Source organism: Schistocerca cancellata, chromosome 3, assembly GCF_023864275.1.
Source record: "Schistocerca cancellata isolate TAMUIC-IGC-003103 chromosome 3, iqSchCanc2.1, whole genome shotgun sequence".
NCBI lineage: Eukaryota > Metazoa > Arthropoda > Insecta > Orthoptera > Acrididae > Schistocerca > Schistocerca cancellata.
The window spans coordinates 580,688,067-580,700,451 of NC_064628.1; the positions used below are offsets into that span (position 1 = coordinate 580,688,067).

The 12,385-nt window shown below is 36.7% G+C and overlaps 1 protein-coding gene across 1 annotated transcript in view; it reads left to right on the forward strand.

The window, feature by feature from the left end:
* The window catches only part of LOC126176824 (transmembrane protein 117-like), a 300,039-nt gene that overhangs the window by 233,273 nt on the left and 54,381 nt on the right, over positions 1 to 12,385 (forward strand). Inside the window, exons 8-9 of the mRNA XM_049924008.1 lie at positions 9,223 to 9,384; positions 9,844 to 9,948. Coding sequence (XP_049779965.1) covers positions 9,223 to 9,384; positions 9,844 to 9,948 — 267 coding nt within the window. The remainder of the gene's footprint in view (positions 1 to 9,222; positions 9,385 to 9,843; positions 9,949 to 12,385) is intronic.

Below are 12,385 nucleotides of genomic sequence, written 5' to 3' on the forward strand. Positions count from 1 at the left end.
CTGACAAGGGGAGAAAAACTGGCACAAAGTTCATATTTGTCAGGGTTGGTGCCAGTATTCTGGATTAAATTGCAAACCTCGGTGTTTCATGGAGTGAGGACATATAACATAGAAACTGTTGATGATCTACATTGGATGGGACACCAGGATCAGCAGACACTTTAGTGCACTTCAAGAGGGACAATCTATGAACTGATACCAGTGTACAAGCACATGACACAGATGCATACCAGACACCCAACAGCAAGTTGGGAGGACTGCAACAGCAAACTACCTCCATTAAGACCTCCCACCTACCCCCCACCCCAACCCCCACCCTCACTCCCTGCCTCCACACACACAACAAAGTGGGATTTTTGCATCAGTGCCCAAGGCTCAATTCCTGAGTACAGGTCCAAATGTTTGTAGCTTACCTATGTCCTGTGAATGTTTCTCTTTTATGCCCTTTTTCATTCTAGAACACAGAAAAATGTTGCTGGGAGCTAATTCTGTTGAGCAGTGTCGTTGAAAATACACTGATGATTTGTTTATGGCCAAAAACTGTCTGACACTATGCTGTGTGATGAAGCAAGATGTCCTCATAGAGACAATCCTTGATCTCCACACATGGAAGCACTTTTTCCAGTGTCTCACAAAATTATTTTAGGACCAGAATGTTGTAATATGGTATAATACTGTCTTCTTCTTTGTTCCTACATGTCACATTTTTTCCACTGAGTTTTGAGTCTGTTTCATAAGATTTCACATTCAGAGCTTGACTATAGCAAGTGTTTTGGTTATAAAACCTATGTGTCAGAGAACATTTTTATTGAACTTGTTATCTATAATTTTTTCATCTGGAAAAGTCAAATAGTATTTATGAAAACAACCTAAATGACAGTAGTATATCTATCAGGCTTCTGGCCATGGTATAACTGCTTGTGACATCACATGCAGGGGCAGGTGATGGCAAGGAGAATGTCGCTGGGATACTTTTGTCAGCATTTGCAAAACCCACACATTTTGATCACCCAACCGTAGCCCAATATTTTACAACCATAAAAAGTGAAACAGATGTTCAGTTTATACCACAGAGCCAAATTCTTGTTCTATGTTACCCTGTGGTGCCCCCCTCCCCTCCCCCCCACATACACACTTGGCACCTAAACATGACAGTAGATTGACCTTTTCACCTGCTTTGGCACAATGGACCCTCAAATTACGTTCCGTAATGCTGTTTTCATGTCTAAATTATCTGCATTATTGTCCTGTATCAGTAAAAAACATGTGGCTCACTTTATGGATGTTACTAGCCTAACTTAGAGGTTAAGGTACGCTTGACGGCTAAAGCATGATTGCAGATCCTCAAATATTACTTCCACATCTAATCTGTATGGCTTCTTCAAACTTTTCTGTGAAAGAGCGAATACAGACTCTATGGAATGGCACATTGGACTGCATATGTACTGATCTTATTATTAATTGGTAACTTACATAAATTGGTTTATTATGAACTCCCAATAGCCCAGCTATAGTAAGGATTAGATTAGATTAATACTTGTTCCATAGATCATGAATACGACACTTCGTAATGATGTGGAATGTGTCAGGTTAATAAACGATGTCTGTACAAGATATTACATTACACAAATATTGCATGACACTGATGTTCAAGTCCCCCCCCCCCCCCCCCCCCCCTTAATTTATATCTAAAAATTCAGCCAATGAGTAGAAGGAGTTGTCATCTAGAAATTCTTTTAATTTATTTTTAAATGTTAGTTGGCTATCTGTCAGGCTTTTGATGCTGTTTGGTAGGTGACCAAAGACTTTTGTGGCAGCATAATTTACCCCTTTCTGTGCCAAAGTCAGATTCAACCCTGCATAGTGAAGATCATCCTTTCTCCTGGTGTTATAGCTATGCACACTGCTATTACTTTTGAACTGGGTTGGATTATTAACAACAAATTTCATAAGTGAATATATATACTGTGAGGTTACTATGAGGATCACTAGATCCTTAAATAGATGTTTGCAGGATGACCGTGGGTGGGCTCCAGCAATTATTCTGATTACACGTTTTTGAGCAATGAATACTTTTCTACTCAACGATGAATTACCCCAGAATATGATGCCATACAAAAGCAGTGAATGAAAGTAGGCATAGTAAGCTAATTTACTGAGATTCTTATCACCAAAATTTGCAATAACCCTAATAGCATAAGTAGCTGAACTCAGACGTTTCAGCAGACCATCAATGTGTTGCTTCCAGTTTAACCTCTCATCAATGGACACACCTAAAAATTTTGAAAATTCTACCTTAGCTACAGACTTCTGTTCAAAGTCTATATTTATTACTGGAGTTGTGCCATTTACTGTACGGAACTGTATATACTGTGTTTTATCAAAATTTAAAGAGAGTCCATTTGCTGAGAACCACTTAATAATTTTGTGAAAAATATCATTTACAATTACATCACTTCGTTCTTGGTTTTTGGATGTTATTACTATACTTGTATCATCAGCAAAAAGAACTAACTTTGCATCTTCATCAATGAGGAATGCTAAGTCATTAATGTATATCAAGAACAGTAAAGGACCTAAGACCGAACCCCATGGGACCCCGTACTTGATAGCCCCCCAGTTTGAGAAATCAGCTGTTGTTTTAACATTACATGAACCACTTATTTCAACTTTCTGCATTCTTCCAGTTAAGTATGAATCAAATCATTTGTGCACTGCCCCACTCAAACCATAATGATTTAGCTTATCTAAGAGAATTCCGTGATTTACACAATCAAAGGCCTTTGAGAGATCACAAAAAATACCAATGGGTGATGTCCGGTTATTCAGAGCATTTAATATTAGATCAGTGAAAGTGTATATAGCATTTTCTGTTAAAAGCCTTTCTGAAAACCAAATTGACATTTTGTTAGTACTTTATTTTTACAAATATGGGAGGCTACTCTTGAATACATTACTTTCTAAAAAATTTTTGAAAGAGCTGTCAGAAGAGAGATTGGGCGGTAGTTGTTGACATCCGATGTATCCCCCTTTTTATGCACTGGTTTGACAATGGCATATTTCAGTCTATCGGGGAAAACACCCTCCTCCAAAGAGCTATTACATACGTGGCTGCGAATCCTACTTGTCCATGGGGAACAAGCTTTAAGTACCTTGCTGGAAATGCCATCAATTCCGTAAGAGCTTTTACTTTTCAGTGAGTTTATTATTTTACTGATTTCAGAGGGAGAGGTTGGTGGAATTACAGTTGTTTCAAACTGCACAGGTATGGCCTCTTCTATTAGTAACCTTGCCTCTTCTAGTGAAGATCTAGATCCTATTTTCTCCACAACATTTAAAAAATTATTATTGAAAATATTTTCAATTTCTGATTGTTTGTTAGTACACTTGTCATTCAGTTTTATGGCACTAAAGTCTTCCTGTGTTCTTGGTTGCCCTGTTACCCTTTCAATAATATTCCAAATTGCTTTAATTTTATTATCAAAGTTACTGATCTCAGACATGATACACATGCTTCTGGACTTTTTAATAATTCTTCTTAGAACCGCACAATAGTTTTTATAATAATGAACAATTTCGGGGTCAGTACTCCCTCTTGCTGTTAGATATAGTTCTCTTTTACGGTCGCAAGATATTCTTATTCCTTTAGTTAGCCAAGGCTTTTTATATGTTTTCTTGGGATTATGTTTAACTATTTTCTTGGGAAAACAATTTTCAAATACCCTTAAAAATGTATCGTGAAATAAGTTATATTTCAAGTTTGCATCGGGTTCCTTATACACTTCATCCCAATCTAGCTGCTGTAGGCTTTCCCTAAAGTTTGCAATACTTATATTGTTAATTGAACGCACTGCTTTGAAAGTCTGATTTGATATACTGCATGGAGCTATGTCACGCACTGTAACTAGCTGTGCACCATGATCTGAAAGACCATTCTCAACAGGATAAGCATTTATGTCCTTAAACTTATCTTGGTCTATAAAAAAAGTTATCTATCAATGTACTGCTGTTCTTTGTTATCCGAGTAGGAAAATCAATGACGGAGCTCAAATTGAAAGAACTGAGTAATACTACAACGTCATTCTTCCTATTACACTCTTTCAGGGAATCAACATTGAAATCCCCACAAATGATAATTTGCTTCCCCTGTCTGACAGATAGCACAACAAAGCATCCAAGTTTTCTAGAAATAGCTGGAAATTCCCTGAGGGGGCCCTATACACTGTTACAATTATGAAAGTGCCATCATTTAGTTTAAGTTCAGTGGCACATGCTTCCATATGTTGCTCTACACAAAATTTTTTAGTTTCTAAATTTTTTACACTGTGGAAGCTTTTGACATATATGGCAACTCCTCCTGTCATCATATTATCTCTACTTACATGTGCAGCTAATTTGTACCCATTGATGCTAACCTTTTGCATATCAGTGACAATGTGATGCTCAGACAGGCATAGTACATCTATTACATTTTCAGTTTCTATATCTTCTAAACAAAGCAGAAGCTCATCAATTTTATTCTTCAATGCCCCAATATTTTGATGAAATATGCTATCATTATTTTTCACTTTACTTTTGTGACTTTCTTGAACTTTTTTAACATCTTTAGTACTTGCCTGGCTGAGTTTCCCACTGGACACTGATCTTACACTAAAAAAGTTTCCACTATGAGATGTAGTTCCTCCCCCCTTTAAATTTCCTGCTTTCAGCCCAGCCAGTTTACCCTTCCCTTTCTTGTTGAGGTGTTGGCCATGTCTAGTATAGTCCCACCTACAGAGTGAATCAACAGGAACCACACCAATGTGTGACCCTGCACCAGATCCAAGTAGCCTTCCCAACTCCAAATTAACTCTCCTGACAGAAGAGCTCAAATGAGGTCAGTCGTGGTGGTCCAGAACCGACACAAACCCAACACTGGTATGACTCGATGTTGATGCAATCTTTGCCAGGTCACACTCTATGCTGTACCCCAGATCTCTGTCAGTACTGTTGCCCGGCCCACCCACAATAATCACGGTATCTTCCTTAGTAAAGCCTCTACATAGTGAACCTAAATCCTCTGTAACCTGCCCCAGTCCAGCAGTAGGTTTGAAAAAACTTGTGACCTGGTATTCTGATCCTAATTCATCCTGCAGAAGTTCGCCCACACCCCTAGCATGCGAACTACCTAGCAACAAGACTTTCTTTCTCTTTGCAAACTTCCCTACATTCTTATTCAATTTGCTGCTGAAAGCTTGTTGAGCCCTGTCTACAACTACTTCTGTGAGAGGCTCATCAGTTTCTGACTGAGGCAACAGGTCAAACCTATTTTGTACATTAATAACAAAGCTGTCAGAAGAATTTCCTGGCCTGTTCCTTATGCCTGTTGCCACTTACCACCCCTGTTTACCCTTCTCCCCCCTTAACCTGCCCATTTCTCGTCTAGCCTCATTTAACTCAGCCTGAAGGGCAGCAATTTTCCCCTCCTGTTCCACAATCTTTCTATCTCTACTGCATAGCCTACAAAACCACTGATGAGTCTCGCTCATTTTCCCAATTCCCACGCCACTACAATCGCCCCAATGAAAAAAGTTACTACATCCATCACTCCAGACCCCGGAGCTAATGATTCTATGGCACGTCAGGCACTTTACACTCATGGTACAAATCGATTTTAGTGACAGAAAGACAATTAAGTTACCAGAAAACAATGAAAATACGTGTACGAAAAATTAGGCCTACTCGTGACTATGTAAACAGTGGTTCAGAAGTTTTTTACTGGAAATTGCTTAAGAGATGACGATACTCTACAGATATAAAGGGGCAGAAAACGTATTTAGCACACTAAACTATCAGTAAATGCACTTAAAATTGCGGTATGAAGTTTGATCTGAAAGCTCAAAAGTTCAGCCTGGCCGCGATATGTAAACAAAACGAACTTTATGTGATTACTGTGAAAATACGTGAGTAAGACAAAAACCTTTAATGGTATGCTTGAAGAGCACTATAATTAACGTAATAAATTAGTTTAAAGTGTTAAAAACAGTTTATTACTACTTAAATTACTTATCTTGTATGAGAGCTGTGACTCAGATGTCCATAAGGGCATGATAAATCAGCTGCTGGCCTCCAAATACTAATCCTTAAAAATCAACACCATTCAGAACACTTTGTGTTGACTTTTCTCCGTTTTAGATTGTTGCCATAATCAGTGGCCCCAACATTGTGACAAAGTGTTGTTGGGACTGATGACCTAGCCGTTTAGTCTGATATCCCCCTCAATCAATCAACAAAATTGTTGTTGTACCATCTGCTTGAGCAGATGATTAGTTAAAGTAACTGTACTTACACTTAAATGCATTATGCAGATGAGACATGTTCACAAATATTTACTAAATGTTCTGAATGTCATTTTTGTTCTACTCATTGTGTCGTATTACAACAGCCTTAATTGAATTTCATATATCTTCCTACAAATATGTACTACATCTGAAGATGATTGTCTCTGTAATGCACATTCACAAATCTATAGCACTTCTGTGCCAAAATTTATTCCATGGCAGCTGATCAGTATGAGTCACGTACACCCATGAGCTGTCACTATTGGGAGACAATAAAACATTTTTCTTGTCACACTTCCTAATCCCTCATAGCTGACAAAACCATTCTGCCCCTGAGGTAAGCAACCAACTTTACAAAGCTCACAGCCAAATTCAGTAACATCAATTACAATTAACCACATCTTAAAATATTATTGTCTCTGTAAGTATTTTTGTTTGTTGCTGAGCATGAAAACTTTACACTTAAGAAGCCCTTAACATTACTTGACATTTTTCATTCAGCTGTTGGTTCCTAGTTGCGTATTATTATAAAATATGTCTGAGAACTAGGGACTGCATGAATACTTGCTTTAATTTGCGATAAATCTAGTTCAGTTTTTGAGCCCTGCTTGATAAAAGTCACAGTGGACCCTTGAATTAAGTGTCCCAATGTTATTGCCACATCCAAATTACCTGTAATATTTTTCAATAACTTTAAAAAAAAGAAACATGTGGCTCATATAGGTATGAAACAAGTGTTGCCATGCTTTCATTCACTTTTCAAAAGCATTCAGGGACTTTAATTTTGTATTTTATTTCCCAAATAACACTACTGTTAGAGCAATCAACATCTTCTCATGTGTCCATTGCAACTCTTCTGCTCCACATTCTTGCAGAATTTCTGTATAAAACATAAGTTTACAGTTTTTGCAAACAAATTGTCATTGAATGACATTCTATCCTCAGTTTTAAACTCGACAAACGGTTTTTCTATTGCTACATGCACAACTCCCAGCTCACCAAATTTAGATACAATGTAACCATCCTTTTTAAGCTGATCCAAATGGGAATGAAGGTTTATAAATGGATTTGTTGGGTGTCCTTTAAAATAGAAAACATCCTTGAATCAATCATTTTCTGTGATTACACCAATGTATGGCCAATTTTGAATTATATTCACAGTAAATGCTGATATTTGTATTTCCCAGTTGTATCCAGATCTTTCCAGTTAGTGTGGTTAAAGTAATTTGTATGCCTTCCTTGCAGACCTACAATGGCTTATTGTTTTCCCAATAGCAGTTTACACTCTTTCTTTGCAGCAATTATTTTTGTCATATGCTCCAGTCTGAGTGTTTTGATTTTGATCTCTTCCATTTTCAGTTTTTTTTCATATGATAATATTAATTGCACTTAAAAGGAGTAAATTTCATTAATAGGGAATGGTTTAAGTCTGCACAAAACATTTGTTCATTTTCTTAAGATCTGTTTGGTAACATTATATTTGGGGACCAATACTAATTCAGCAATATCTATATTCAGCGGTATTATGGAGAACAGTGACCTAGATTGAGAAAAATATGTCTCTCCAGCTGTAATATAAATCTTCTGTATAGTATTGATGCCATCTTGTTGGAGTCTGTGTTAACGAGTGTCATGTGATTTATAATCTTCCCTCGGTCTTGATTGGTTTACTTGCAACCAGTCGGCTTTCATGTATTCTTATTTCCCCATTAAACAAATTGTAAAACACTGTTGAACACAATGCAACAACTGTTCTGTCCAGTAGTTTAGACCACACAAAAGCAATTGGCACAGAATACAGTGGAACATACTGTAAATACTGTTTGTTGGTATTTAATACACATAAACTGTCTTCCACAGGGTCAAACACACCACCCATTCTGTAGTTACAAACTGTAGCTACTTAACCCATGTTAGTGTCCCAGTCTGTATAAGACTGATTGAGACCCTTTTTTCACAGCCCCAATTCTAACCTGGCTGCAATAACATGTTTTGTGTCAAAAACATTCTTGTAGTAAATAAAATGTTCTGGACAACTCAAGCTCCTTTATTTTAATTAATGGCCCAGATTTCTGCATTAGGTCATCCAGTTCAGAATTTCCTGACAAGAACATGGCCTTTTGTCTTTTGAAGTTGGAAATTTAATTAACCGTAAAATATAACTGCAGTTGTCAGTGGTAAGCATCTCACTCTTCTTGTTGTTCATTAAATGTTGGAAAAGCCATGAACACAGGTGGTGTGGGAGACATTCCTGCTACACCTGCACTCTCAATGAATAACAAAGATGTTCAAGTTCTGATTTGCATGTGTCATGGGTCCCAATGTGTTGCCACTTTTTTAAAAAGACAACCTACAAGCACAACCAACGGTGGCTTGCCATATTCTGTTCACAAGAGGTATATACAGAACACACTTCAGAAGCAGTACAAGTTATCATTAAGTCCATAAACAAAAGCAAATTAAATATCAAAGTACTATCTATGACAAATAGAGTCTACAAAGTAAACACCCTAGCCAAACCAATAGCACACTCGCTGCACACTCCACAGGTCATTCCACAACTGACTGAGATTGGCCCTAGGCTAGCTAATATGCTGAATTCTGGCATATTCTCTTCAGAGGGCACTCCTGATAAACACTCAATAAAGGGTGGTTGGCAGTGCTTGATGGTAATGTTGTGGCGAACATTCCATTTCCATAGTGACACTGGGTGGTGCCATTACGCCTTTCTTAATCTGTCTGCTAAGACAAGTTATATGGTCAGTACTGTCTTGTAAGTTTCCCAATCTACATAATACATACAGTATTCTTAAAATTAGTGTAGCACATGTTTTTCTTTGGGTCATCATGGCAGTGAGGCATTGTTTTTATTGAAGGCACACTTTTAATTTTTATTTTACAGAGCTTTCGCGTGCGTTTCTGGCTTCTTTCATCCTAGTCATGGACTTGCTGATTGTCATGCAAGACTGGGACTTCCCACATTTCACAACAACATTGCACGTCAACCTTCCGGGTTTCAGTGTAGCTACACTGCAGTGGAAGTACGCAGAAGTAGACATAACAGGTACATCTATTTATTTAAAATGAGTAGTGTTTCAAATTACAACACAGTATGAGGGAAGACAACCACTCAACACATAAGGAATTGTTGAGAACAGTTGAGTATTTTAGATTAGCTGTTATCTTTACTTTATTGTGCAAAGGAAATGTGTGCACAAAAAATGTAGCTGAGCGACCTTTTTTTTATGTCTGTCTGCTGTTAACATGTATTCCATGTGGCGAGTGGTTCTTTCCTGGTTAGAGTTTTTGCCTGCTTTGAAAAGATACATAATACATTTTCACAATAACTTTTTATAAATTTTTTCTTTATTTTTCTTGTATATGTTTCACTTAAAATTTTCAATGTAAAGAATTGTTATCACCCTTTATTAATATTTTTTGAAAGATAATATTCATTTTCATTTACTGAATAAGGTTAAATTTTTGTTACTCAGATTTTTTATATACCTTATTTTCATCATAGGAAAATGGTTCAACTATGGCATAATTTTTCTTGTCATGTTGCTGGACCTGAATATGTGGAAAAACCAAATATTTTATGATCCAAAGGACTTCGGCCAGTACACAGGTTAGTCTCTAATTTGTATTATTACTGTAATTTCGTGACTATCATAGAAAATATAGTACTGTAACAAAAGAAAATTTTCATTTCATACATAAATTGTTTACTAAATAAGCTGTGAATGGTAAGAATGCTTTCACACCCTAATTTTTAGAATTTAGGGCTGTTTCTATATCAATATTTTTAAGATTTAGTGGCAAAATTCCTGTTACCTTAATGGATAACTCCAATTATAAATTAAAACTTTAAAATTATTAAAGAGCAAGGTCTGAGCAGAGTGGGTGGTTTATTAAAAGTTCATTTTCTGTGAGTTGCCATCTTCATCAGTTTGTGTCCCACAATTTCAGTGCCCTGTATGCCACTATACTTTGATAAAAATAAAAAAATAAAGTGATTAGTGGTCAAGTATAGTTGAGGTTGAAAGGCGGCAACATGCTTGGTTTTCCATTACCCACATGCAAAGCATGGATGTGACAGAAAAACTACTAGCAGCATTTGTCATTGACATCTGAATGTGGTTACTGGTCCTTGCTGTAACAAGTGTTATGGTAATAATAGTCATAATGCATGAGATGAGCTCAAACTTTGCTTTGTTGTTGCCATCAAGGCTTAATTTTGGCCAGAATGGCATTCTGGCACCTCCCAGAGAAATTTTTTTGAACTCGCTGGAATAAGTTGGCAGTGAAGATTTAAAATAGTACACATGCATTAAATTGCAAAGGAACTATAATTTAGGTTAAATCAACAGTCAAGATCATAACAACATTTGTTTATTTTAGCAATTTTGCCTTATGTTATAGCCATCCTCTGATTTTTTGGACCAGAACAAGAGAAAAAGCAGTGTTATCTATCGGTGTGAATGACAAACACAATATAAACACAAAAGAATTTAGAATACTGTATTCTATTTCATTTACTGATTACCCTCACACAATATTTCTAATGATGTGATCAGACCTAGAGCAATACAATAATAGCATCTATTGTGTTTTATCTAAAAATGACCTTGTGATCCTCCAATCTTCAGCATGCCAGTTTTCACCTAGTTTAAAGTAACCCCTATAAAAGGATTTAGGTCGTTATGCTTCCATATTTTAAGAAAAGTCTAGGCCAAAGGTCATGGTTTACGATCCATTTGAGAAAAAGTTGAATCATTAAAACACTCAAAAATAATAAATTTTACTTATCCATATCAGGCTCACAACATAACAGTTTTTGAGATTTTCATGAGGGAGATCATTCTCCAGCAAAGGCTGTTTATATTTTTGCAACAGATACTTTATTTCATGCTTTTTTTATTCTCTAATTTCACCCCCCACAGCATTTTAAGTTACCTCAGTTATTTGTATCACAGTGCAAAACTGATCATATAATATCTTATCTTTCACATGTTTTTTTAGTGGTAGCTCCTTCCAATGATGTCCATAATAAGGGTTTCTTGTGATCATGGTGGTAATGCATGCAACTATCACAGATGTGTATTCCATATGCAAAATGAGAAAAATGCAACCCGTAAGCTGGGGTTTTGGTCACTGTGTCAGTATAAAATGTATACAATACATCAGTTCCACATTTCAAATCAAACTGCACATGATATGGCCAGTATCTTACAATCAAATGACACCTAGTGAATTTTTACTCTGCAGTGGATTGTTCCCTGATTTAAAGCTCCCTGACAGATGAAAACTGTGTGCCACACTGGGCCTCAAACCTGAGACATTTACTTTTTATACGAGAATCTTCTACCAACTAAGTAATTCAATCACAACTCACAACACATTATCACAGCTTTACTGCCACTAGTACCTACTCTGTATCAGTGGAGCACTTGGACATGAAAGGCAAAGGTCCCAACACAGTCTTAATCTGCCAGAAAGTTTCAAATCAGTGCACGCTCTGCTGCAAAGTGCAGATTCATTCTGAAAACAATACCCTAGGCTGTGGGTAAGCCTCTTCTCTCCTATATCCTTTCTTGCGGAAATGCTAGGCCCATAAGGTATGGAAGGAGAACTTTTATGAAGTTTGAAAGGCTGAGAAGGAGGCACTGATGGAAATAAACTGTGAGGGTGGGTTGTGGGTCATTCTGAAACAATTCCGTTGGTAGAGCAGTTACATGCAAAAATGCAAAGGTCCCAACACGGAGTCATGATTGTGCACATAGTTTTAACTTCCCAGAAAATTACAAAACCACTGGATCTCTACTCACCAATCCTTCTAGTATGATAGGTACACTAGGAATTTATCATACTGTGGAAAAAATTAAATGTTACTGAATTACACAAATTCTCTCAGAAGATATTGTGTTTGTTATTAAATTAAAAACCCTCAAGTATTTTATATTTATTACTCAGTATTTTTTCATGGAGCCTATTGAAGTACAACATATGAAGGATTCATAATTATTTCTGAAATTCTATTGTCTGTATATTCAGTTAAAAGTGAT